The sequence below is a fragment of the Musa acuminata genome, chromosome BXJ3-9, assembly GCF_036884655.1.
Source record: "Musa acuminata AAA Group cultivar baxijiao chromosome BXJ3-9, Cavendish_Baxijiao_AAA, whole genome shotgun sequence".
Lineage (NCBI taxonomy): Eukaryota > Viridiplantae > Streptophyta > Magnoliopsida > Zingiberales > Musaceae > Musa > Musa acuminata.
The window spans coordinates 7,433,534-7,460,377 of NC_088357.1; the positions used below are offsets into that span (position 1 = coordinate 7,433,534).

General features: G+C 40.2%; 2 protein-coding genes and 2 long non-coding RNA genes across 6 annotated transcripts; 2 read left to right on the forward strand and 2 right to left on the reverse strand.

Moving 5' to 3' along the window:
- Positions 1-128: 128 nt before the first annotated feature.
- LOC135649314 (uncharacterized) lies at positions 129-1,532 on the forward strand. Of its 2 annotated transcripts, none has more exons than XR_010501230.1 (4): positions 129-668; positions 762-894; positions 1,028-1,309; positions 1,396-1,532. It is a non-coding gene; the product is annotated as an uncharacterized LOC135649314 (long non-coding RNA). The 2 variants fall into 2 exon arrangements; XR_010501229.1 differs by having other exon boundaries at positions 134-668; positions 1,037-1,309.
- Positions 703-5,236, reverse strand: LOC135649313 (LRR receptor-like serine/threonine-protein kinase GSO1). The gene is made up of 2 exons (XM_065167551.1): positions 1,483-5,236; positions 703-1,409 (listed from the first exon to the last, which is right to left on the reverse strand). Exons 1-2 carry the CDS (start codon positions 4,790-4,792, stop codon positions 1,033-1,035), a joined length of 3,687 nt encoding a protein of 1,228 aa, XP_065023623.1. The 5' UTR covers positions 4,793-5,236; the 3' UTR covers positions 703-1,032.
- On the forward strand, positions 4,642-7,547 carry LOC135649315 (uncharacterized). Its single transcript, XR_010501231.1, has 2 exons — positions 4,642-4,780; positions 7,018-7,547. It is a non-coding gene; the product is annotated as an uncharacterized LOC135649315 (long non-coding RNA).
- Positions 6,952-26,607, reverse strand: LOC103997639 (protein BLISTER). Of its 2 annotated transcripts, XR_672658.3 has the most exons (14): positions 26,216-26,607; positions 22,698-23,385; positions 22,023-22,588; positions 20,528-20,647; positions 20,338-20,403; positions 17,786-17,896; positions 13,151-13,227; positions 12,135-12,202; positions 10,878-10,991; positions 9,640-9,845; positions 9,433-9,501; positions 8,564-8,719; positions 8,247-8,384; positions 6,952-7,475 (listed from the first exon to the last, which is right to left on the reverse strand). XR_672658.3 is itself a non-coding variant. In XM_065167552.1 (13 exons), exons 1-13 carry the CDS (start codon positions 26,291-26,293, stop codon positions 8,304-8,306), a joined length of 2,400 nt encoding a protein of 799 aa, XP_065023624.1. In that variant the 5' UTR covers positions 26,294-26,607; the 3' UTR covers positions 7,884-8,303. The 2 variants fall into 2 exon arrangements, 1 of the variants encoding a protein (XP_065023624.1); XM_065167552.1 differs by lacking the exon at positions 6,952-7,475 and having other exon boundaries at positions 7,884-8,384.
- Positions 26,608-26,844: the final 237 nt, after the last annotated feature.

Below are 26,844 nucleotides of genomic sequence, written 5' to 3' on the forward strand. Positions count from 1 at the left end.
GGAGAACCGAAATATAAATAGTCCAATGACGAGGTCTCATATGAAAAATAACATGGCGGTTTTGCGAGAAGCAGAAGGACCACAGTATAATTACTTACAAGAACGAGGGCTCAATTGCAAACAAACACGATGAGTTATCTGATTGGGCATTGCACAGGGCCAGGCTCAACCATTAAGTCTAATAGAAAACCCAAGACCAGGAGACGGCCCCATCAACCCATTATTCTCAGAGAGAGAGAGAGGAGAGAGAGACGACGGCGACGGCGACGACGACGACGACGATGGTGGGAGATTGCGCAGGGCGTTCGAGAGCGAAACCCTATTCCTCTTTCCCGATTTCTTGTTCTTGAGTTCTTGATGGATGGGATCGATCGGTTCTACGGTATATTGCGGAATCCATGGAAGCCCGTGATGGGGAGAGGGCCGGGAGCCGTCTTCGTCAACCTGGTCGTGAAACCGGACAAGAAGCTCAAGGAGGACGTCGCGAAACCCTAACCTTCTTTCCCGATTTGTTGTTCTTGAGTTCTTGATGGGTGGGTTCCATCGGTTCTACGGTACATTGCAGAATCCATGGAAGCACGTGCTGGGGACGCGGCCGGGGCTCGTCTTCGTCAACCAGTTCGTAAAACCGGACGAGACGCTCGACAAGGCCATGGCCACCGACTTCGGTCCGTTTCTTGCACCTGTCCCGTCCCCTCTTAGCCTTCTTTCTCCGATTAATTCACTGGCTTGAAGCGTCGAATCTGAAAACCTAATTGTAGATTCCACCGGAGCGTTCTTGATGGCAGTTTCAGGCGTAAATCGGTGGGTGGCTGAGCACGGCGCAAAGTTGCTTTGGAGATCTTATCGATCGATTCTTGGAATTGCTGATGAAGAACGCTCGAGTTAATCGAGGTTCGTTTCGCAAATTCCTGTTCTATAGTATTACAAACAATGTGTTATGCACGGTAAAAGATTGGAAGATTAATGCTTGTAGTGGTTCTCAACCAAAACAACTCATCATCATCGTCATCTAATTCCTCATCAGAATGTTTAGACTGCAGTTTTCTTTCCAGAGCCCGCCCTGTGAATCTTCAGCGAAATGCGGAGCAGCCGATCCGAGACGTGCCGCGAGCTGGGCCGCTCGGCGGGAGTCGTCCTGGTGCATTGCAAGGCCACATCCAGCACATCGTACATGGACGACTCCCCGTGCGATGCCAGCAGCCTCAGAGCAGGATCCAGCAACTCCTCCCGCTCCGCCACCGACGACGAAGACGCCGACGCAACTCGAGACTGCACCCACCTCACCATATCCATGTCTCCTCCGAAGGTACGATCCGTCGGCATCAACCCGCTCACGAGCTCCATGAGAACTATTCCCATGCTATACACATCGCTCTTCTCTGTCGCCTTCAGGGAGTACGCATATTCTGCACATATAGCAGCAATGGAAGTTTAGTCGATGCAACAGTGACCGTGGTGGCCAGGTATTCGACAAAATACCTGGTGCCATGTAGCCATATGATCCGGCGAAGCAGGAGCCAGTCTCGGTGCCGTCCGTGACCGCCTTGGCCAGCCCGAAGTCTCCGAGATGCGCCTCCATGTCGCCGTCTAGCAGCACATTGCCGGACTTGATGTCCCTGTGAACGATCCTCGGAACGCAGTCATGGTGCAGGTACTCCACTCCTTTGGCGAGGCCGATCGCAATCTTCAACCTGGCCTCCCAATTCAGCTCTCGCTTCCTCTTCTGGCTCACTCCGGGCTTGTGCAGCCAATCCCACAAGCTGCCATTCTCCATGTACTCGTACACCAACAGATGCTCCCCGTCGTTGCTGCTGAGGAACCCCAGCAGCTTCACAAAGTGCCGGTGCCTGATCCGGCCTAGTATTTTCACCTCTCTCACGAAGCTCTTGTCCTGCAACAGAGATTCCCTGTGCTGGTGCAGAATCTTCTTCACGGCCACTGTCTCGCCGGACGGCAATTCGGCTCTGTAGACGGTGCCCGACCCGCCTGAGCCGATGACGAACTCGTCGCTCAGGTTGCACGTTGCTTCCATGATTGCGTCCCATTTTAGCTCCCGCCTCCGGGACCCCTTCATGATCAGTTCTCTGTGAGCCTGCGAAGAACTCCTCGAGGAGTACGTGCAATTGACCTCAATTGTTCTCTTCGTACACCACCTTCTGATCCATATCACCGCGGCGATCAGGAGGAGAATGATCACCAGCGTCACGGAGGCAGAGATCGCGGCTACAGCCGCAGAGCTTGACGTGGAGCGGTGGTGGGCGGACCGCGCAACGCCGCACGGTGGGAGAGGATACCCGCAGAGTGCAAGGTTGGCGGCGAAGGACTGCGGCAGCCAGCGGGCGAATCGCTCATCCAGTTGCCCCTGCAGATTGTTGTGCGAGAGGTCGAGCTCCACCAAGCTGCTCATTTCACCTATTTGTCGCGGTACCTCTCCCGCCAGCGAATTGTGGGAGAGGTTGAGATCTTCGAGCTTAGCAAGCGACGCCAGGGACGATGGAATCTCACCGCTGAGGTCGTTGAAGCTGAGGTCCAACGCACTCTGTAGCTCCTGCAGTTGTCCGAGCTCCATCAGGATCGGCCCCGAGAACAGATTGTGCGACAACCGGAGGTCATAAAGCTTGCTTAGCCTCCCTATGGAAGCAGGGATTCCTCCAGAAAGCTGGTTGCGAGCAAAGTCGAGTACATTCAGAGACGCAAGCTTGCCGACTTCGCTCGGGAGCGAACCATTCAATGAGTTATCATCGAGAGACAGCTTCAGTAGCTTGGAGCAATTGAAGAGCTCGATAGGAAGAGGCCCAAAGAATCTGTTCGAAGAGAGCTTGAGCTCCCCCAGCTGCGGCAAGCTTCCGACCCACGTCGGGATGACTCCGGTGAGCTGGTTATTGTTCAGAACAATGTGGGTGAGATTCTTGCATGACGCCAGTTCCTCCGGTATCACTCCGGTCAGCGAATTGCTCGACAGATCCAAAAGCGAGAGAGCGCCGATTTCTCCGAGCATCGGCGGGATCTCGCCGGCCAGCCGGTTGCTCCCGAGTCGAATCCTCTCGAGCGCCGGCGAGTTCCCAAGCTGCGCCGGAATCTCGAGGTTGAATGAGTTGTTGGTGAGATCGAACGACAGGAGCGAGCTCGATCCGCATAACGGGAGGATGCTTCCGTTGAACCGGTTGTTGGACAGGTTCACTCTGGTGATGTTCCGGCAATCGAACATCTCTTCCGGGATGCTTCCTTCGAGCGAATTGTTGTACAGCATGAGCTGCTGGAGCGATTGCAGGAGACCTAAGGTCGCAGGAATCCCGCCAGAGAGCCGGTTGTCGGCCAAGTCGAGAATCGTGAGCTGCCGGCACCTTCCTAATGACGCGGGGATCTCACCGGAGAGGTCGTTCTGCCTCAGGTGCACGAAACTCAGCTGCTCCAGCCGCCCGATCGACGCCGGAATGCTGCCGGAAAACTGGTTCCCGTAGAAGTCGATCATTTGCAAGCTCGAACAGTTCCCGATCGCCGGCGGGATCTCGCCGGACAGCTGGTTCTCGTAGAGATAAAGTATCTGAAGCTGCTGCAACTTGCCGATCTCCTCCGGCAGTCCGCCTCGCAACTCATTGTGGTAGAGAGCCAGCGTCTGAAGGTTACTGAGGTTGCCGAATTCGCTAGGAATCGAACCCCAGAGGCTGTTGTTATTGAGCAAGAGATCAGTAAGATTGGCAAGCTCGCCGAGTTCGACGGGGATCGCGCCGGTGAAGCTGTTGTTCGCCAAATCCAATTGCGTCAAGGACCGGCATTGGACTATGCTGGCTGGAATTCGACCGGTGAAGTTGTTGCCAGACAGGAACAAGTGCTCTAATTTCGTCGCATTCAGGCAGAGGTTCTCCGGCAGGTGGCCAGAGAGCTTATTGTTGGACAAGACTAGATAATTGAGTTCACTGAGTTGTCCGAGCTCAGTCGGGAGCTCGCCTTCGAGCTGGTTCATCGACAAGTCCAGATTGCGAAGGCCGGATAGTTTGCCGAGAGAACTTGTAATGGTCCCTTCGAGCTGGTTGGACATCAGGTTGAGGTAGGTGAGTTGGCTCAGCTCGCCGAGTTGACTCGGTATTTCTCCCCCGAGCAAATTGTCGGCCAGGTTTAGGATCTGGAGTTTATCCAAATTGCCGAGCTCCGGGGGGATCGGGCCGTCTAGCTGGTTCTGTTGGAGGACTAGGTTGTGGAGCTGAGTCAGCCGGCCGAGTCGACTCGGAATGGGGCCGGAGAGGTTGCAGAGGGCCAGGGCGAGGGTGGTCAGGTTCCGAAGGTCGCCGAACGAGCCCGGAATCGGCCCGGACAGGCCTGGGTTATCGCCGAGCCGGACGACTCGGAGGCCGGAGAGCGAGCCGAGTGAAGGGGGCATCGTGCCCGAGAGGCGGTTGGAATAGAGGAAGAGTGTGGTCAGAGCGGAAAGCCTGGCGAGCTGGCTCGGGATGGTACCTGTGAGGCGATTGGAGGAGAGGTCGAGGGTGGCAAGTCGGCTCAGCCGGCCGAGGGAAGGGGAGAGGGAGCCGGCCAGGGACGAGGAGGAGAGGTTGAGCGCCACCACCCCGGAGTCCAGGTCGCAGGTGACACCAGTCCAAGAGCAGTGGTCCGGGTTATCCGAGCTCCAGTCGTCGAGCACCCGCCGCAGGTCCTCCGTGAACGATTTCTTCACCTCCAGAAGAACTTCCATGTCCACCGAGTCCAAGTGCCGGCCAAGAGCCAAAGGGGGCACGAAAGAGATGACGACCACCAGGAGAACAACCGGCATCAGCCTCTGGTACTTATCCATCTCTACACTTTAGTTACTGTCGTTATCTGAATAGAGCACTGATAGCAGCAGTAGTGGTAAGAAGAAGAAGAAGAGGAGGAAGAAGGGTAGAGGAGGATGTTGGGTAGACTCATGCATGCATGCATGCATGGGATCAGGAATGCCGAGTGCCTGACAGGGGTGTTTTGAGTTGTTCTTGTCCTGTGGAGTTCTGCGTTGGGCTGCGTGTAGTTTGGGGAAATGGAGAGATTAAAGAGGAGAGAGAGATGGGTCTTGTGAGGCAACCTTAGCAAATGGCCTTTTGGGACTTTTCATCGGAGGGAGAGAGAGAGAGAGAGAGAGAGACCTGCGGCGATGGCAAGGGAACACAGAAGCTGGGGTTTGGGAGGAGACGAGGGGGTGGTGTCATCAAATCGGAGGGTAAGGTTGATGGAGCGTGTGGGGTTGGCTTCGTGGGTTGGGTTTGGAAAAGGTAGCAGTTGGGGCTCCATCAATAGGACATGTTGACACCGCATTCACTTGTTGTGTTAGTTTTGCGACCGAATCTGCCTCCCAAGAGATCCAACTCATCCTATGTGGCTGCCTCACGGACCTTGCTCTGTGCGGGGCCCCCCAAGAGAGGAGATATCTGAGAGAAGGGATAGGAAACGGACCGTCGTCGGTACACAACATCCATCATCATCTGGTTCTAAAGAAACACCTGCATGTTGAGGTTACATTTCCAAATGAAGAGATCATATTTCAACACAAGCACATACCTGTGCCGGTAGTCACAGCAGCTTAATTCCTCGATACCAACATGCTCATGATTTATACTCCATACAACCTGCACCAGTTTCATGCTTTCAATCTCAGCAATTATTATTCTTTTTGGTTTACCGAGTTTGCTTTCCTGCCGCCCAACAGTTGACTCTCATCAAAGAAATGGAATGACATGTTAGATTCCAGAACTCATCCGTCCGATTAAACCCCCTTCCTCCTCATCCTCCTGCCTTTACCACACTGCCTCCTTTGCATCATCATCCACCTTGCCTCCTGCAGCTAGAACTCTTAGGTCCTACGGACTATGGGCAGGTCCTGATGATGTTGTGGTGATGCAGCAGCATCTCAGAAACTTGTCGCCTTTACTCGATGTTTATGCAGCTGTTGTTGATTCTTTAACAACTCGGAAGAATGGCATTTAGGGTCACGGGGTTGATCAAACCACCCAGTCAGTGCCCTTGTCAATTCTTCTGCGTTGTTCCTGTTCCTTTGCGTGTCTGCTTCTCTCTCTCTCTCTCTCTCTCTCTCTCTCTCTCTTGCAAACTAATAGGGCATCGGAACATAATCACCAAACCCAGCTGTCTTTTAGTGCCCACTCTTTCTCTTTCTCCTCTAGTGGAGAAGCAGGAGAAATGCAGCAACGACTCAATTAGTGATTGCTGCAATATAATATGGCCATGATCTCTATTCATGCGTGTGATAGGACATGGAGGATTGGATAAGGAGCTCTTATGGTGGGGGAGTAGTCTTCTAAATGCTACATGACTTTGGTGGTCATTAAGCCTCCTACTATTTGGTAAACCACCCCTCTTTGGCTCCCCCCCTAAGTTTCTTTTGTGCTTGCTTGCTCAATGATTTGAGCCCCTTGAGTTGCTCTTCCCAGTCTTGCTCTATCATGTAGAAAATTGTTGAGGATATGGCCTTTGGGCAAAATGCCTTCCATGATATGATGATATGAACAAGAAAGAGAGAGAGAGAGAGAGAGAGAGGTCTTACCACCAGCTACCATCGCTGGCAAAATCTGAACAGTGACACTTGGACTAACACCTTTTGTGCATGACACATGACATCCTAACTAGTTTCATCCCTACTGATTTGGAACTTAAGAATACGGGCATCGTGCGTCTACTACAGATTGTTTAGTCAATAATTGCTTAGATCGCTTGCATTTAGTAAAAGCAATGAACAGCTTAGACATATTACATGACCAAAGGACAACGAGAAGGATGGCACTGAGGTCAACATGCTACCTCACCAGATTTGGCTCTTTCTCGTCTCAACGCGGTCAGTGAGACATCAAGTTGTACCGTCCATAGAATATGCTTCTGCCTCCGGAAAAACATTCTTTTGCAATGTCTCAACGATCTTATCAGTGGTTTGTCTGAGGGGGTAGGAAAAGAAAAAAACAAGCAGAAATATAGCCTTGAGGAATTAATATGTATGATCGGGTAGAGCACCAAAGTTAATTGTTTTCTCACTTCCAGTTGCACATGGACCCAACAGTTTTAACTCGACTGCGTCTTCAATGTCCGACGCAGCAGGACAAGATTTATTTCAGTGATGGCGAGGAACAAAGACGAGAAACTCGGCGAGTCACATGTGAGCTCGGCACACATTATTATTGGGCAGGAAGCAGGCTTTTGTGGCTTGATGTCACCGCTGCCTTTGGCTCACGGTATGAGCCATGGCAAAGCATGGCCGACCTCCATTGCGAGTCACATGCCGTGAAAAGAGTCTGCACAATCTTGACTTCAAATGCTGGCGGTGGTTGACTCCTGTGAGACGCGACAAAAACAAGTGTGGGTGGCTCGTTCCTTCTTCATTCACTGAGTAGATAAATTGAAGGAGGTTCAGCTTTCTCGTCTCTTGTTTGGACACTTGGGCTCAGCAACTTGGTGCATTTCTTGTCTCTTGTTTTCATCCCTTGTGCACTTCTTGGTGCCTAGAATAAAGCATACATAATATTACAACAACAAGAAGAACAACAATAATAATAATTCACATTTTCCTTATACTTGCCATTATTCATCCACACCAAATACTTGCCATGATCACCATAGCGGTCTGCATACGATACACCAACGACCATAATGCTTACATGAACCTTTCAAACTTTACTTTGCTCAACCACATTATTTGGTTTACATGTTTCTTATTAGAGTTTTTAGCTGATAAAACCCACAAAGCAATTAAGCAAATAATGCAAGTATAATGTCCATTATATAGCAAGCTAAAAGAACACAACAAATCCTTCGCGTAATGTGCAAGACCCATAGAATAACCTTCAAACCTTCCAGAGAGAGAGAGAGAGAGAGAGAGAGAGAGACTATCAAGTTTCAACATATTCTCGTTTCAAACTATAAATCAATTTAACAAGATCAGTATAACAGTATATTCGATATGCATATGGTGGGTTACACTTCACTGCAATGAGCCGCAAACAAAAATAAAAAATGGGAAGAACTTAGAACAGAGCTAATACAACAGTTGCTTCTCATATGTCCACCCCTCCCTTACCCCCTCCCCACTCCCCCCATCCCTAACCACCAACGAGAGCCAACAAGGAGCACAATAGAAAAATAATGTGATGGCTCTATGCCTTAATTTCCACGCGTAATTATGGAAGAAATACCTCCAATTTTCTTTTCCTATCCCCAAAAAAGCGTAAAAAAAGAATGGCTACAAACTAGCGGAGCATGTACATGTTGAGTACCTCAATATAACACTAGGAGATAGTAAAGACGGTTCAACAATTCCATCATTCTCCACATCAGAGAAGCTTGCTGGTCCGACGCTTCGCTGGACCTCCAGGGAAGAGCTTCATTATCCAACCCAACACTCTCTCAACCACCTAAAAGAAAGATGCTCTGTTAAGGGAACTTTGATGGCCAATTTATCAACAAAAGAAACGATTGTTTTATCAAAGATGACAACACACACACACACACAAAAGAATTAAGTCGACTAGTTTGTAATATGAAATTGGATAAGCAATGGAGAACTTGAACAATTAAAGGAAGCAAGCAGTACCTCATCACCCTCATCAGCATATTCCATCGTTTCATGTGTGCTATGCATATCAATTGGTTTTGCCAAGACATTCTCGTTAGCCATTCTTTGAGAGGTCAAGAGTTCTAACCTCTGTGTTTGCGCCTCAAGTTTCTGGGACAAATCTTTGTTCAAATCCTTCAGCAATCATGGCAAAAGGACAAAAAACACATTAATCATTGGAAAGGAAGAAAATGGTCAACTGTTGCATAACAGACTCCACGTGATGAAATTCATCAATACATAATGATTGCTACCAATCAATAGTGCAAACAAAATTAAGAAAATTTGCAGATACAAAACCCCAAAAACATCCAGCAATTTTTTGCATTCCATCATCTGAACAAGCATTTGCATGTTGTCACTCGAATAAATCCATGCATTGTCCCCCTCCGAAAATGCATGAGCAAACCTTGTGATTTGGGTTTGGGTTGGGTTGGATGCTCTTTCCTAATCCCATAATTCAACAAATAGTATATATAATAATCAACACTACAAGAAGCATCATGAGCCTAAGCATGATACGAGGTCAAGTTCATTTTATAATTCTTCAACTATGGACAGTTACAAGACTGCCACTCAATCCTTCAAGAAATTAATGAGATTCTTGCCAGATTTTGTTATATTTGGTTTGAAGTTCTACGTATTAATTTATTAGGAGAGTCCAATAGCAGTGTTTACAAAACTATATGCTGACTAAGACTTGTTGGTACTAATTGCTTTGCAGTATTCATTGTCACACTGGAAATGTGTCATCAGACTATTTCAGTTAAGCACCTTTCTGAAAAACTAACTGCATTAGTCGTCACAAATCACCAAATCTTTTGTTTGTCATATGAAATCATCATTACCTTGAGTTTGGAACAATTTGATGACTCAATTCTCAATGCTTGTACCAGCTCTTCCTTCTCCACTGCTAACTGAAATTTATAAACCTCTCCATTTAGTATATCAAATGAGAGAAGAGTTAAAAAAAATTACATAGATTGGATTCTGCCCATGTGCAGTTATTTTATAAAAAGAAACATGTAGGAAGCATAGTTATAATAAAGTCCAACCTCAGATATCAAAGCCTTAATGTTCTCGATCATTCTGAGCTGGTCTTGTGGCAGATCAATGTGTGCATCTGGAAGATCCATTCTTCTATCATCAAGGAAAGAGGCTGAGACAGTAGACAGAGCTGCAGATGGTCCGACATCTTGCATTGCATTTATGCCACTGTTCATCATTGTTCCTTGAGCATTGTTCTCATTATCTTTGACATCTGGAGGACCAAACTACATATGTTTAAAAAAATCTTGAAGCAACTTGTATGACTAAAAGAAGAAGATATTTCCTAAAGGTCCACAATTAGGTCAAGTTTAACTACTAACAAATTTAAAGGATGATTCTTCAGTCATTTTGTCTACCCCATTAAGAAAATTTTCAATCTTGATTCAACACCTCTGACAAACCATAAAGGACTATTTTCATTGTCATTTCTTCTACTTCACCATGAAGAAAATCTGCTTCCAGCATCTAACACATGCTAAGAAAAACCTCAAAACACAAGCATAAGATTTTGTGGATTAAGCCTATTTGAGGACAGCATAAAAGAAAATGTAGCACATTTATAGGTAGAGTAGTTCAAATTGTGTACCCAGAATATGAAAGCCAGCATCATATTCTAAGAAGTACAAACATAATAATAAATTACAGTATTTAATGCTTTGTTATCCTACTCACTACATTAGGAGTATCAGTAAAAAAAGGGCAATTTTCCTAGAAAATACTCACATTTTGAAAATTTCCCAACCAGTATCCCCATTTTGACTTTTTTTTTTCCAAACAATACCCCTAATTCAAAAAATATCAAAACTATCCCTCCTCCACGAACCCTCCTTGCCCGCCACCCGCCCTCTCCTCCTCTCCCACTGCCCGTCTTTCACCCTCCTCCTCTCCCCTTCTTCCCCACCACCCACCCTCTCCTCCTCCTCCTCCCATCCTCAAATTGGCAGCGGCAGTGGTGGCAGAAGCGGAGGCAACAGTGGAGGTGGAAGAGGGGGGCAGTTTGGATAGTTTTTGAATTATGAGGTATTATTTGAAAAAATCAAAATGGGGGTACTGTTTGGGAAATACCCAAAATGTGGATATTTTCTAGGGAAATCGTCCTTAAAAAAAAAATCTCAACTGGTGGATTTTACATTGATTATTCATTATGCCAAGAAACCATAATGTATTGCCAGCCAACCATATCTATTTCATGGAACAGTTTATATCATAAGAATCAACCTAACGAACAGCATAAAGTTCATACCTAAATCATCTGTGGATGTAGATGCATCTTGTTTAATAGAAGAAATTTCCGTTGTATGCTTAGTTTTTCCATCTGTAGATGCCTTTCGTAGCATAGACTGCAACACTTTCTTCTCTGTTTAATGCAAGCACAATAAGAAATAGATTTCATGACAACAGGCCATGTAAATAAACAAAACATTAAAGAAAATGTGCATATTTCTACACAAAGAAGAACATAAATATGTAAAGACAATATTTGGAAGCCAACGTTGCAACAGATTAGCACCAAATGTTTCTAGCAACTTTCAACAAAAGGCCCAAGGTTTCATATCCAAAAAATTTTAATTTCTTTTTTATACCAGTTTCAACAATCGGTTGGATCAGTACGGGTACGAGTACAACAGCACTAAAATCAAGATATAGACCATGATGAGGGTAATTTCAGTTGGCCAAAAACAAACCAGTTATTTTGTTCTGAATCTGTCTTCTGGCCAAAAGTGTGGCACTCAGCAAAAGCTCCGCTCATGACAAAGATTGTGTTATATAAGGCTTGATATTCTCCATGGTAAAGGTCATCTTAGATTATTAGTACAAGTTGGTGTTCAAGGGGAGTGTCCTGGAGAGCTGACATAGAAAATTGGTACATGAATCTCTCTCTCTCTCTCTCTCTCTCTCTCTCTCTCTCTCATATTTTCTCTGAATACCAATATTTCTGCACCAACTCATCTTCTGAAATTTGGGGAATCAGCAAACTAAAGTGTGAATGTGCATGCTAAATCTGCAAGACGTAGTTAAGGAAAAATAACAGAAGGAATAAGGAACTTAGCCATAATGCATATTACAACAGAGAGGAGTGTTGATGGGTCAGTTCAAGTTAAGAAAGAAAACTAAGGACCTATAAAGCTGACACAAACCTAAGTAGATTCACTAATGGGTCAAGATATCTTGATCAGGGCTGATCCACACTGGGTGAGATCAGGTTATATAGGATTAGGTAGACCAGTTTAACGAGTTGAGATATTTTTCACTTCGTATTTCCTGAAGAGCATAAAAAATGGATAGGTCAGTTCAAGTTGAACATTACTTTCAAGATAGCATAAACTTAACTCAAGCTGGACCCCACCCACCTATGGGTAAAAATTCTTAAAAGACACCCAACACGATCCCAAGAGAGCATCCTAGATGACTTGGATCCAGTTACAATCAGGTTAAAATATCATACCTTCTTGTAGATTACTAGTAAATCTAGGACTACATAGATGAAGAGATATCATACCTTCTTGTAGGGCATCAACAGTAGACTGAAAATCTTGGCGCTCTTTCTCTAGAACAGAAACTTTACGCCTGTATAGACGAATGAATACTCATAAGCTACCTAGCGTACCATGATGGTAATGAAGAATGTCATGAAACCAGGTACATTCACTATTTAAAGCAGAAAAAATCTTGAATCTTCAGCCCTCTTTCGTTACTTTTCTTCCAGGAAGAAAAGTAGCATATTCCCTCTTTCCTAGATTGTTACAGAATACACTATGAAGAGTATATTAGGACTTCACATCTTTTCTAGAATTATACAGAAACAATTTTCAATTTTTTTCTTATAAATTGAAATAACAATCAGTCTTTTGTTTAGAAATATGATAAATTAAGCTTACTCATAAATCTCATATTTAGCTAAAAAGTAATAAGTGAGCCAAAAAAAAGAAAGCCCTTAATTTTCTTATTGTCAATTTTTATGATGTTAAAAAAGTACAAGTGCAAAGACAAATATAGTCATATTGTTTAAATGCTTTAGCAAGACAATAAGAAAATTAGCAATACCAAATTGAAGGTTTAGAAATTAGACACAATCTTGCAGAAATATTTTATCAGAAATAGGAACAGATTCAAGGAAACACAAATCAGTGCCATACAGCCTTGGTACTTTAATGACAAAAAACATAATAATATGAACAACACAAGACTTCATATCGCCTTTCATTAACCATCACATGAAATGCTTCTTAAAGAAGATGGACACTACACAGTTAAATGTTTGAACATATCACATGCATTGTTTATAAATTAGGCACTTTTATAGACTCATACTTAATTAGAGGAGTACAAGAAACTTTAGCATTGAATATGATACAATAATTGCCTTTGTATTCTGATTTTTCACATCTGTTCCAAGATAACTGCTCACTCATCTGACTCATATCAAATCAACATCTCATAAATCAGAATTTGACTACGAGGTCGATAATCAGCAAAAATGAATAAATAAATAAATCGAACAAAAGCTGAACTTACTTGAATGATGTAATCTCAGAATTCAAGTTCTCCAATTGCTTTTCCAGCTTTAGCTCGTTTGACCTCAATCTTAGTGCCTATTTAATGTTTATGTTTATACCATAAATAGATTAGCGAACTAAGTTGATGATACCAATGAATGTATATAAGTGTTTGGAAAAAAACAACACTAGCAATGATTTTACTCATCAAATAAAGGCTAGAAAGAAAAGGAAAATAGATGACATAGTAAGTTATTCTGGAATATGTAATACAGGGAATGACCAGTCACAGCCTTCTTAACAAAATTAACAAAAAATATCATAGAACTCAATCTTATATGATTTTTTTCATTTGTTTACTTAATACGATAATACATGTCAATCAACAATTGAAAAGGCATGGTGCCACTCGTAATGCCTGATAAATCCTTTAAACTAATCTATGTAACCAAATTGAATTTCTTTCACAAAAATACAGATCAGCTCCATATCTAGCACATACTAGAAATCCTAACAAATGTAAGTCACTTGAACATGAATTTTCTAGATTTATTAAACCTAATGATAAAACTGGTCGAACCATTTTAAAAACGTAAGATTTTGACTTGGCACAACATCTTAATCCAAGAGAAACCATATCTTAATCCAAAAGAAACTATATGAACGACATTACACAAAAAAAGGAGACAATGAATGTTGTTTGGTGAGAAAATTTGGAAGTGACAAAATTTGAAGTGTCTGGTGTGCACAATTTTATACCCTTTGAAAAGCAAAAGTTCGACATAGCTCAACATTTTAACACTAAAATAATCGTATGAACATTATTTCATAAAGAAACGCGATAGTTGTAAATCTCAACCGAAAGTGGAAGTTCACACGATTTTCGCTGATTTTCATCACACCATTTCAAACACAAAATTTCGATTTGGCACATTTTAAAACTAGAGAACTTGTATGAAGGTCATTCTATGAAAAAGAATGTTTGTTTCATATGAGACTAAATTAGGGTATCATAGTCTCTCATTTTAAGGTTTGATGTGCTCACCAAAGCTTAAAGTCGAACTTGCAGCCAAAAATCAAACCTAATAAGCGGAATACAAGTTCCAACCAAGTGATAGTTCTATGTCACGATATGCCCCTACTCTCATCAGCAATTAACCCTCTCATACTTGTACCTCTTCACCATGCCTGATACTACATGATTGTAACACACACACTAACTTGGTAGGTCTAAAATCACATGATTCATACTGTTTAAGCTCAATGTAGAACTAAATTGAGCTTTCACAATCTGCCTCACTCAAGACCTAACATTCTCGTCAAGACCCAAGTTTGAATACATAATAGATGGCATGTGAAGTCCAGCCCAACTGCTCCCTGATGTGTCTCTAGCTTTTTGTATGGCCAATTTTTTCTAGTTTGAGTTCCTCACTATTCAATTACCATAAACCAACTTGTTTTCAGTCTTGAGGACCATGTTGTCCATATGCTTAAGCTCATATTATAGAAGTAGGATCATCTAGCCTATATACAATCCACATTCATCTTTCCACTTCTACTTTGGGGATTAAACAGGAGCATCACATATTATGCTAAAGAAATATGTCGGAAGCCTCATTCCCACAAGTTGTCATTAATTAGTTGCTCACTGAGCACATATATGAAACTAGAAAATTTGTTGGATGTGTTTGAAGCATGCAACTTTTTCATAAAAAAAGGTTTGATTTATATCAACAAACACTTGATCAAAATCATACAATCAAAACATAAAATATAAGACTAGTTTTTGACTTGATTGTTGCACTTTACCCTTTAAATCATGAAATTCAATATCTGAAAATGCATTTCCACTATCTAGTCTAATTTTAAGATCGCCTTCTTGTCCAACACAAATGAAGCAAAAGGAAAGAAAAGATAAGGGTAAAGAAAAGAAGTGAGGATGGAAAAAGGTGAAGACATCTTGTGGTACATAGGACTTAATGGGAAACGACAATACAACTAATATTGAACAAATATCGTAAGGAGCATATATTGCAATGGTGCTACAAGCCCTAAAACGTAGGCTTCCTCGACACTTGAGTAAAGATACCAAAAGATCTTTATTCCAGGGATTATCATATTGATGATACCAAGATATACGAGAAAATACATACCAATTCTACCAAGTCTCAACACAAGGTCTCACATCATGATAAAAAACAACACACTTAAAAATGTGATTAGCTTGTGCTTATTTTCATAGGGTCCATGACATAGTGTGTTAATTTCTATTCCTAAAAGATATTGGTTTGCACATGTTTCACTGAATAACAATAGGAAACTCACTTTAAGACTTTTTTCCCACCGAAAATGAAGATATATGATAAAAATATTATTAGTGGTATGTCCTCCTTATTGTTCTTGTCAAACATGAATTTACAACATAAAATATGAAAAAAAAAATAAATTTGTTTCCAGATTAGTATATATTGGAAACAAGATTAGACAAGGTCAACCAAGCCAAATCACATATCAAGTTTCATAAATAAGCCAAACAAATATAAGAAAATTTTAATGAAAGAAAATGATGATTTTATGAAGTTTAATAAACACGTGTTGAGAATATGATCATTGAAAGGTACTTTGTCAAAAGAAACAAACCCAAGGGGAAAGCTCCCCTTTGGTGAACCAATTTAGGGATGAAGACACCAAACACGAGAGAGTGCCTGTAAGACCAAGGTTTGATGTACCAAAGCATGCTGCTCTGTATGGGCAATACGTACCTGTCCAACAGAGGATCAGTGTAGCTCGATGCATACCATACTGACAACTGGTCGATACATCGATACAAACCGATAATGCGAACTATGTGCAAGACCACAAGTGTCCTCAAATAATTGACACTGATCGAGTTCAATTGGGATCTAGCTTATTAGTATTACAACTCTAGGTCCGCAAACTATAATATTTTCAGGAAATTGTTATTGTAATTAGCAAATGTGCAAATTCACGATAGCTTAACTATATTGATATTGTGACTTCACACACGACACCAATCTGAAACAATGAACACTTCAAAAACCCTAAACAATCTCACCACAACACTGATAGTAGAGATGATAGAGAAAATACTGCCAGTCAAAGTGCATATTGTCACCAAAAAGATCACAAGGCATATTTTATCCACATGAAAAGATTCATTCCCACGAGGTCTTTCCTCAAGTTTCTTTGAGAATATGGATAGATAAAGCTAATACTAACAGTCTAACACATGACTTGTCAAATAGTTACTATGCCCCCTCAATATTTGGTGGTAAATGGCAAATGAACCATTTGCAGCCACATACATATATGTGTGGCCACCTGTGCAACCTTTGTATGCATGAAAACGCAGCCAGATATATCTGTGGAAGCACCATGCAGTTTGCATAAGCATAACATATGGTCACGTATTTGGTTTATGTTTCCTCATTGCTACCATTTCTACTGTCATATTATCTTTAAAAGTATAAAACATGGCCAATGATAATTTAACACTGATATTATGACTTATCACTTTAATAATGCTTTAGAGAACATAAAAATATCACTAGGTGAGCTTTTGTTTGATCATTGCACTATCTATTTATCTTTACAATGTTTAACTGTTTGCTCTTCTTAATTATGATTTTTATTTTTTTATGCCTCATATTGGAGCTGTCGCATATCATGGCTCCCTTGCAGAACATTGTTCCTCAATTGCTCACAGTAACTAATGTTCTGACATTTGTGAATAAGAATCTGTTACAACGAATGAAGAAATGAAGAACATTAAAAAAAAAAAAGCCTTAGTATCATGGTTATTGCTCTTTTGCAGTCTTAAGTGATTAGAATTTCAGTCACAAAAGTAGCTTCTTTGCTTGTAAAGCAAGGCTACATGCAGAAAACCTCCTTGACGCCACATTAGTGGAAGCTGTGTGCACCGTCATCATTTTTATGAAAATGACTTCTTTGCTTACCAGGAAAGTCTGCAATGAGATAATTAATTTATTAACTTTGTTGAGCTGTAACTATTGGTCTAAAATGTTTAAACCTAAATTAATGGTAATAAATTCATCAATCCCTAACAAGTCAATTTAAGCATTTACCCACTTCTGAAATGGGACTAAACTGGGGTGTTATACACTATACTTTGAACCTGCCCAACCTGCATATTTGCAGGAACTTTATGCACTGGATCACCCTTAAGACTAAGTAAAAAAGCACAAAAAATCTTGTTCACATTAAAAGATGTTTAAAGTTTTTATATCTTTCATTTTTCTTTAGGAACCTAAAACCAACAAAAAAAAATCCACATATGTACATGTTGACAAATGGATTATGCAGTATCATACATCATAGGATTAAAAAAAAAATTTGACGTTAGATAAACTAAGCAATCAATGTCTGACTGTCAGATTAATTCAAGGCAACAAAAAACCAAATCTGAATTCTAGAATCACACGTTCAACCTGCTTTACATGAATAGAAAAAGGAAATGTTGAAAACAAATCAAGCTGTAGAAACATCCTCTACATTAAAAGAAGTATCTCTTTGGAAAAGATATCAAGATTCTAAACAATGTTGTCTTGATTAAGAAGTCAAGTTAATATAATCAATTCTTAGATCAGCACTAAAGTAACAAACAATCAGCTACCTTCTCTTCTAAGCTAATAACTTCAGATGCAAGTAGTTTGGCTCTTTCATCAGCAGCATTGCATTCCAGCTGCGCATTTGTATACTCCAACTTAACAGACTCGAAAGCAAGCTGTTAACATTCAAAGTCGATAATAATGTGAATACAATTTGCTAATACCATCCAATATATACCACAGTTGTAACAAGTTATATCACATGTAATAGAAACCACGACTAGTATAAGTGGTAGCCACATGACCAGTTTGAATTTGCATACATGTCAGTGCAGAATCTAAATTTTAAAAATGCTAAAAAATATATAGATTTATCTTGCTAACAGAGACTTCACTTCATGACATTTATCACCAACATCCCAATTTCTAGGTGACGACATGCTATGCAAAATTTTCTGCAATTTAATAAATGAACTAATAATAAACTGTTCACAGCTGTTTGTTCGATATTGGAATCTCGAACTGCAAGCAGGTCCAATGTCTCTCAACCCAAACTCATGAGGAAGCGAGACAGAAACTATCTGAATATCTGCAATACAACTATTTTATAAATGGCCCTGAAGAAAACTGAGGCACCTAACAACTCTACATTAAGAGGAAAAAAGAAAGGCCAACCTGCATCACTTTGGATTGGTGATGAACTTCGATTCAGGTTCAATTAAACATGTTTTCAGTTTAACCTTTTGTTCTCTTTTTGTAATAATTGTAGTACTTAAAAGTGGGTTTTTGTAAAACAAATCAGAAGTTGATGTGGATTACCACATCAAGGATTACAATATTTTACCATAGTATTGTATATATCCCTGGCTGGACCAATACATACTTCCTGGTACTAGTGTGCCAGCAGATGGTATACCAATATGTACTGAAGAGGAAGAAGAGGAAGAAAGAAGCAGAGGAAGGTGTAAGAGGAAGGAAGAAGAGGAGGCGATGGAGGAAAAGGAGGAAGAGGAAGGAAGAAGGGAGGCAGTAGAGGAAGGAAGAAAAATAAGGAAGAAAAGAAAAGAAGACGAGGACACGGTAGCGGAAGAGAAGAGAAGAAGAGCAGGAGGACGAGGCATGGAGGAGGATGTGATGTAAGAGGAAGGAAAAAGTGGAAATGGTGAAGGAAGAGGAGAAGGAATATGAGGAGAAGGGGAGGAAGCATACCCTACATCAACGATGCATGATGGGTGGCAAGGAGGTAGGTAACAGTAAACGGCAGTGGTTGGCTCGTGATTTCATGCTCCACACATACAGAGAAGAGGGCCTTCAGTAGTGGGGGAACAGGAGGAGAAAGAGTGGGAAGCATACCCAAGGTCAATGATGTGCAGTGTGGGGGAGGTGGACAGCGATGTATGACAGTGGTTGGTTCGTGATTTCAGGCTCTATGCATATAGAGAAGAGGGCTAATGAAAATGAGCCCTATTTGAAGCAAAAGTTATTTTAACAGGGCTGTCCAAAATAGAGGTGGTAAGTATCTTAGTTCGGGCTTGGATCGGTAAATACAGATAGATACGAGTCAACCCAAGTGAAATTGCAATTACTATACCACATGGCAACATCTCCAATGCTACTTTAGCTTTCTTAGATGGCTCAAGGAGAAAAAAGAAAGCCAATGAGGTAAAAAGTGAAAGAAATCATTTTTTGATATTGACTTAAGATTACAAATCTTGCATCTCTACAAAAATAATTCATCATTCTACAAAGATAAAAGTCTATTGAAGATAAAAGTCTATTGATCTGATACATTTTAACAAAAAAAACAATTTGTCAATAAAAATCTGTAAAATTAACTTCTCCAAACTTTTTTGTGATTTCCTTTCTTCTTAAATCACTAACAGAAAGTTTTAAAAAGGGAAAAGGAATGGTAACTAAGACATTGAATAATAAATGAGAATGAACAACTATGTATGAGAGTGGTTTGAGGGCACAATCTTCCTCTCAAAGTAAATTATGAGGGCTTGGAGCGAATTTAAGAAATTTATTGATTCCTTATCTCGCTATCCTCTCTCCTTAATTATCGTACCATTTAAAAGTCTCCATTACATTATCCTTAAAGCTCTAAGATTCTTGTTGTCATATACTTCACTTGACCATACATGATACACAAAACCCCAAACTACTGAGAACCTAATAGCTACACGACACTAGAAACTAGTGGATTAGCCTCATGATTAAGTAAAGCTAGTCAAGAAGAGCAGCATTGTTGTCTTTGTTTCTTCTCAAGCCTGGTATGTATTTAAATTTCAATAATTATGTTTTCGTTCTTTGAATTGATTTTCCTATTAATCGGGCATGTGTTAATCAGCTCCTCCCTCTTTAGTTTGTCCCTTTTGTTTTCCACCAACACTATTCCTAATACCTTAATCGTTAGTACCCTTCAGGTTGTCCTACGTCAAACCCCTTCCAGCAAAAGTTTGGAAATCATATATAATTGAACTTTGTTTAAGTTTAAACTGCTGAATATAAGTTGTTTTATCATCAGCAAAGGAATGACTAAACAATCTACATGCTAACAGTATGCTGAAAGAAGTAAACAAAAGATACATCATGCACCTAAGGTAAAAGGACTAACCATTTGAGCCTTGATCTCCTCCTGCAACCTTTCCATGTCAGATTTTAACTGATTAACTACTTTCCCCTGAGGCAACAAGCCAAATGTCAGGCTTGGATAAAAAATGTCTTTTGCAAAACCAATACTCTCACACAATCAGCTTTGACATTAGCATACAGAGAAATTGCCAATCCATGGTCAAAGAGCACACCTGTTGGTTAAAGCTATCAGTTAATGATGAATTCTCTGCAGCTAAGGACTCTGCTAGTGTTTGAGCTGTCTGTAAAGCCCGTTGCAACGAGAATTTTTCTTTAGTTAAATCCTCAATATGCTGTAAGACAGAAAATATGACTGCTGAGAAGTGAACATTAACTATTTTCATACAGAAAAATTAATAGAAACAGATTTAATGATGGCAAATTCATTTATCATTACTGTAAAAATTTCAAAAGCAAAATAACATAAGGATCCTAATTGAGTTAGCTATATAACTATGACAATCACATTGTACCAAATAAGTAACAAGCACCACAAAAAAAATTTATGATCAAGTAAAGTTTTAAGACCTATGATATATTCCCATCAGAATAGTACAAACAAAGCAACTGCAATTAAAACATGCTTGATCAAGTTAATGGGGAAAAAAACCTATGCTTTCTACTGGATCAACCAGTGCTATGCTTTTTTTTTTCTAAAACCTAATAGCTTGAATGAAATTTAAAATTATTTTTAATAAAATTTTGAGTAAGAATTTCGCTTCCAGTTTACTAGGATCTTTTTTCCTTTGTGGAAGTCCTTAATCAGAAAAGTTGTGACTTCTGTGGTCAATAGAGCCATGGAAATAACAAGACGTTGTCTCCCTCACTTCTTGGCATCAGCAATATGTACTATTTCAATAGAACAACAAGACAAAAACTGCCTTGTAAAGGGTATACCCCAAATTACCCCAAATCAAAGTGGTACCATACACAATATTAATGCATGTTGATACTTGTCCATCTAGACATTCCTTATCTCAAGTATATTCCTGACTTCATCCGCATGCACCATCCAGGAGACACTGATCCATAGAACAATTCAATATAAACTTATCAATTATACTATGAGGTCTACCATCATCACATGAAGATACAACTTTGAAAATTTTATAGAGTGGAGTTTTGTTGCTGTTGAGACTTCATATATTGTGTATAAAAATTAGGAAAACATGTATTATTTGAAATTGTGTATGATGCATTGTCACTGACTTGCTTCACTCCTAAGTTACCATAATATGTTTCTATCGAGATGTCATGTTCATAAATATGTTAACATGGTTCTATTATATTTACAGTCATAAAACCAACCTAGATATTATGAATAATAACAACATGTATCACAGATGATAGTTGATACATCACTATTCAAAATTATCAAACCAATAGAAACTGAAAAATAAAATGATCATAATATTGCTAAAATTATGAGTTCATCTTTCTTCATTAAAATCAACGTCAAGTTATGATCATCTTAAGACTAATTTTTTATTGTAACACCACATAAGGTGGCAGATAAAGGATTTTTAATTGATAACCATACCTTTCATATTCTTTTAAAAAAATTAAATCGTGTTTTTCTTAAAAGAGCCTTAGTCAAAATAGGATAGAAAATATATTATCTTTAGAATAGGATTATCAAGATAATGTCTACGAATGGAATCAAATAACCTGCTCCAAAGAAGCAAAATCTTCGTCTTTTTTCAAAGATGGAAACTCATGATCCCTCTGGATATCTTGATCTGTTGCTCTCTGCTTCGGCTGTTGCTCCTCATCAAAGAATCCCATAGTGCTAAAAGATGATTGCTTTTCTCTAGTGGAATCAAGAGTTGTCAACCTAAGTGACTGTTCCATGGAGTTATCTGCAGATGGCTGCTGCAGGGAAGCTGATAACTGAGCCTCTGTGTTCTGGAATTTTGAATTGTCAAGTGATACAGGTGTAACAATACTATCAGGGTCGCCATGTGAAACGTTAGATATTGAAGAAACTCTGGGCACACCAAGTGAGTCGAGAAATGATGGACGTGATCGACCAAATGTGGTTCCATAGCTAGTCACAGGAAAAGTTTCACCAGAGGATCTTCCAAAACCAGAACTGAAGCCTGCAGAAAAAGATTCTGGTGCACGCCAAGTTGAATTGTCAACATTAAGGCGACGACTAATGGCATCAGCTATCCTCCCTCCCGCACTAGCAGTACCATGATTATCTTTGTTGCTGATTTGAAAAGGTTTCTCCACTGCATAAGCAGACAATTATTTTGTTAAGAACTGAAGCCCTGAATATAAATATAATTCATAGCAAAATGATGCTCTAACAGGCGTGATGGAAAGTTGGAACTTAATTACCATCATATATCTTGGTTGATGCACTAGGATAACCCAAGGTGTGCATTGCAGAAATACTTTCCGACTTTTCAGGAAGAGTGCTCATATTATAAGCACCTGACACATCCCTATCATGCATGTGACTTGTGGAAGAAACTCTGTTCTCGAAATCACCTGATTCAACATTATGCAAATGAAACCCTGGACCATGGATATTCCCATCAATATATGGCTTTGTGATATCTGGATCAAAAGCAATATGCTGATCTGCTTTAAAACCATCAGCTGATCCAACCTTTGATTCCTCGTTACCACTAAGCTCATTTTTCTCTCTCCAGTGGTCATAATAACCATTAGCCGATTCAGAAAAAGTTGAGCTGTCAGGTAATCTGAGGACTTTATCCTTAACAACTTCTTGCTCTGAATTACCATGTGATATATGATTGTTATAGTTCCAGGCAGTAGAATTAACAGGCATCCTAGTTGACAAATCAACATCGCTGTTTTGGGAAGAATTAACTGCTTTATCTTCATAGGATATCACAACCCCAGAAGTTTTGACAACATTTGTGCCACCTGTACCTGAAGAATCATCTTCCTTATGCTGATTAGTTTTAGAAGAATTTTCATATTGGTCTACATCAGTTGATTGCAAGTGTCCAACAGATGCAACCTGTTTAGCAGCTTTTTTCTTCCGGAACTCCTCCAACTGTTAAAAACGAATAAATAACTCACATCAGAAGTTAGTTCCATTAAAACTCTCACCCAGCAAAAAGTAAAAAACATAAAGGGCACCTGAAAGAGTTAAACCATAGAGTATGCCAGCTGTAACCTTGGAAGATTGTGCAAAGCATCACACATGCAATGCAGACATATATACACACAGAAACGTGATATGTATGCTAAGCATCAAGTCGGTGTATATCTTAAGTTTGTAATACTGCCCGGAACAGTTTGGTATATGTGGTATTTATCGGTCCGACAGCCTACCTATATGCAGACCAGGGTAAACTGGACAGTCGGCCCCGTACAGGACCTGTACCACCTAGTACAAGGCTTGTACTAGACAGTAACTTATTTCTTTCTTTTTTCAGGCTTTTTTATAAACTCGGTGTGTATCAATGTACTGACACATGGTACACCAATACTAATCAGACCATTCCTAGCCACCAGAATGGTCTTGTACCCAAAATTAAAAACCTCGTCTTAGATTTTCATATTTGTTAATGTATTACCTACAAGAATTCAAATTGCAATAACATGTTGATGTAAAACAATGGTTCTGGGCTTCCACCCTCTAGGAAACAATAAATGTTTTAATTGATATATTTCCCACAATCTTTCATATTGCTTCTCCTATTCTAGCATTAGGCCATTTAGTCCCCCCCCTTCTCAACAACCATTGACCTTGGAATTTGTTGTGGTTTCTGACATCTCATAGTTATGCGACCGTACCATTCAAAATTAAAATTAAAATCCTTGGTTTGGACCACATGGATCCATGAGCTTTGATCAATAAGGCATGTTTAGTCACAGAGAAGAAGATGCAATGAAGTCGTGTTGGATATAGAGATGGGGTATTGAAAAAGACTATGCTAGGGCAGCAATTGGGAGAGACAAGGGTGGCCATAAGGCAGCATAGAAAAGGACAGAAGCACTTTGATACTGACTACCATTGATCAAATCAAAGGACAAAGAGAAAGCAGAACAAGAAGATAACGCAAAACAGAGCATAGAAAAATCTTGGTTAAAAACTATCGGAGAAAATGTTAAAATGCAATGAGCTCTATTTTCTTCCAAATGTCAAAGAAAAATCAACAATGTTTGTTTCCTTTCAACAATGTAAAAAGAGTATAATATTCTGCTAGCTTGAGAGGAGTCTGGATAGTATCTGATTAGCTTGCAAAAAACCTTGCAAGTTGACTAATTCATACTAAAGAGACCATCAAAGGGAGTCATGTGATCCTCGAAAATATCCTCCTATTGAGGTCCAATGAACTGGTGAATTAGCTCAAGAGTTTTAATGATGCCAAAGTATATGGAGTCAATTTATGGTATGCAAGTAACACCACTTTTCATGTTGGTTAGTAAATGTCACATGCAAGACCAAATGTTTCAAAAGTTTCAAAGAAAATACAAAACATCCTTTTGTTTTTATCCTTTTCTTTCTCCTTTTGAGTACTAAAACCCAAGAAAAAAAGAACCCAGTTTAAAGTATTAACTCCCAAACCAAAATGCAAAGTATGATTTACAATTCCATTACTCTCCAACCAATAAATCTTATATCAGACAACCTAAAACAAAAAAGGGAAAAAAAAAAGATAACCGCAAAGAACTTGGATATGCATAGAGGTATGAGAAAATAAAATGACATAAGAAATATTGGAAAAAAAAAGAAAGGAGTTCAAAAAGATAAGAAGTCCATATTGCAAGAAGGGATCTAACAGAATACAAAAATTACTTGCAAATCATTTTGCTTTCATCACCTTCTTCTATTAGTTGGTCACAGATTCTCTTATGGAAATGTAAACTTCCTATTAGTTGAAGTAGATCAGCCTTTAAAAGATAAGAAGTTAGATCTTGCACGCAACTTCTAACGGTGAGATAGGATACATCAATAGGCATCTAGCTTTGCCAAAGAGGCATGCACTTTTTTGCTTTCATTTTTTTTCATAGGTATAGTAAAATAAAAAATGAGAAGTAACTTTTTTAAAAATAATTAGTTAATTTTCTTAAAAGCTTGTCCAAAAAATAAATTGCAATAAAACATCAAAGAAAAGTATGGTTTGACTCCTCCATCTAATTAAAAGAATAATCTCACAACCTAAATTTTATAGAATAACAGAAAAAGACACAACATAATTGTATATTAGGTATTACACATTCACAATGATATGCACATTTTTAAAGAACATCCAACAAAATTTTCAATCAACAAACAAACCAAAAGCGATTAACCTCAACCAAGCAATGGCTTAATGTATGTGCACATCAACTGAAGAACATTTCTTCTGAACATATAGGAAAGTCCTTTTCCCTATCCTTAGACAAGAAATGCACTGTCATTCTGAAGGGCTTCCCTCTTAGACCTTAAGCTGCTTCCATGAATTCAAAAAGATCGGTCTCGCCTGTGAACTATGCTAACAACGATTTGACGAGATTCTTGTTAAAAGCACCAAGTAAACTAAATGATCAAAGAATACCTTGACAAGTTGAAGGTTTCTTGAGATACAAAAAAAATTCCTAATAAAAAGATGACAAGGTCTCAAATAAGATTCCTCTAGTAAACTAAATGATCAAAGAATACCTTGACAAGTTGAAGGTTTCTTGATATACAAAAAATACCTGATAAAAAGATGACAAGGTTTCAAACAAGATTCCTGTACAAGAAATACCCTAATTTTAATTTTAAAGATGACAAGTTGAAGGTTTCTTGATACACTAAATGATAATAAAAAAAAACCCAATTTCCAATTTCTTGATACTGGATCTCGCAAACAAACATCGAAAACATCAACCAAGACAGCCGCAAACAATACCTTCTTCTTGCCCAATTCGAGGTGCCCTTGCTTGCGCGATGAGGCTACTGAATTGGACATGACCTTCGCGGAAGCCATCGAGAAAACCCTACCTCCTCCCTTTTTATCTACCTAGAATGCCCAATTCCGGTGTCCGCCGGGACCAGGACGAGAAGAAAAAAGATTGTTTTGAGGAGGAGGAGCGAGGAGCTTCAAAGTATCGGATCTCCAGAGGGATCACACGAATCGAAGAAATGGAATCATGCGATCACGGAAGGATCGAGGCAACGAGCTCTCTGAGATCGGCGAAGGGTTGAGGAGGGAAGCGGATTTGGGAGAGCGTCTTTGTTTACAGATCTCTCCGATCTCCTCTCTCTCTCTCGCTCTCGCGTTTTGCTTACTATTTTTACCTCTTTTCTCGTCTGTTGAGGAGGTGGGTAGGGTCGGCTTAGACTACGATGCCGGACCGAACCGGTTCGGTTTGGTTTTCGGCGTCGGCGGACCAAATCAGGGCTTTAAGACACAAGGATGGGCCGAAAATAGATAACAGCGGTCTGATTAGTTCTCAAAATCCACCGAAACCGTTTAAATCAGATTCAATTACTCTTTAATTGGGTTTGAGACAAATAATTAGTATTTAATTTATGAAA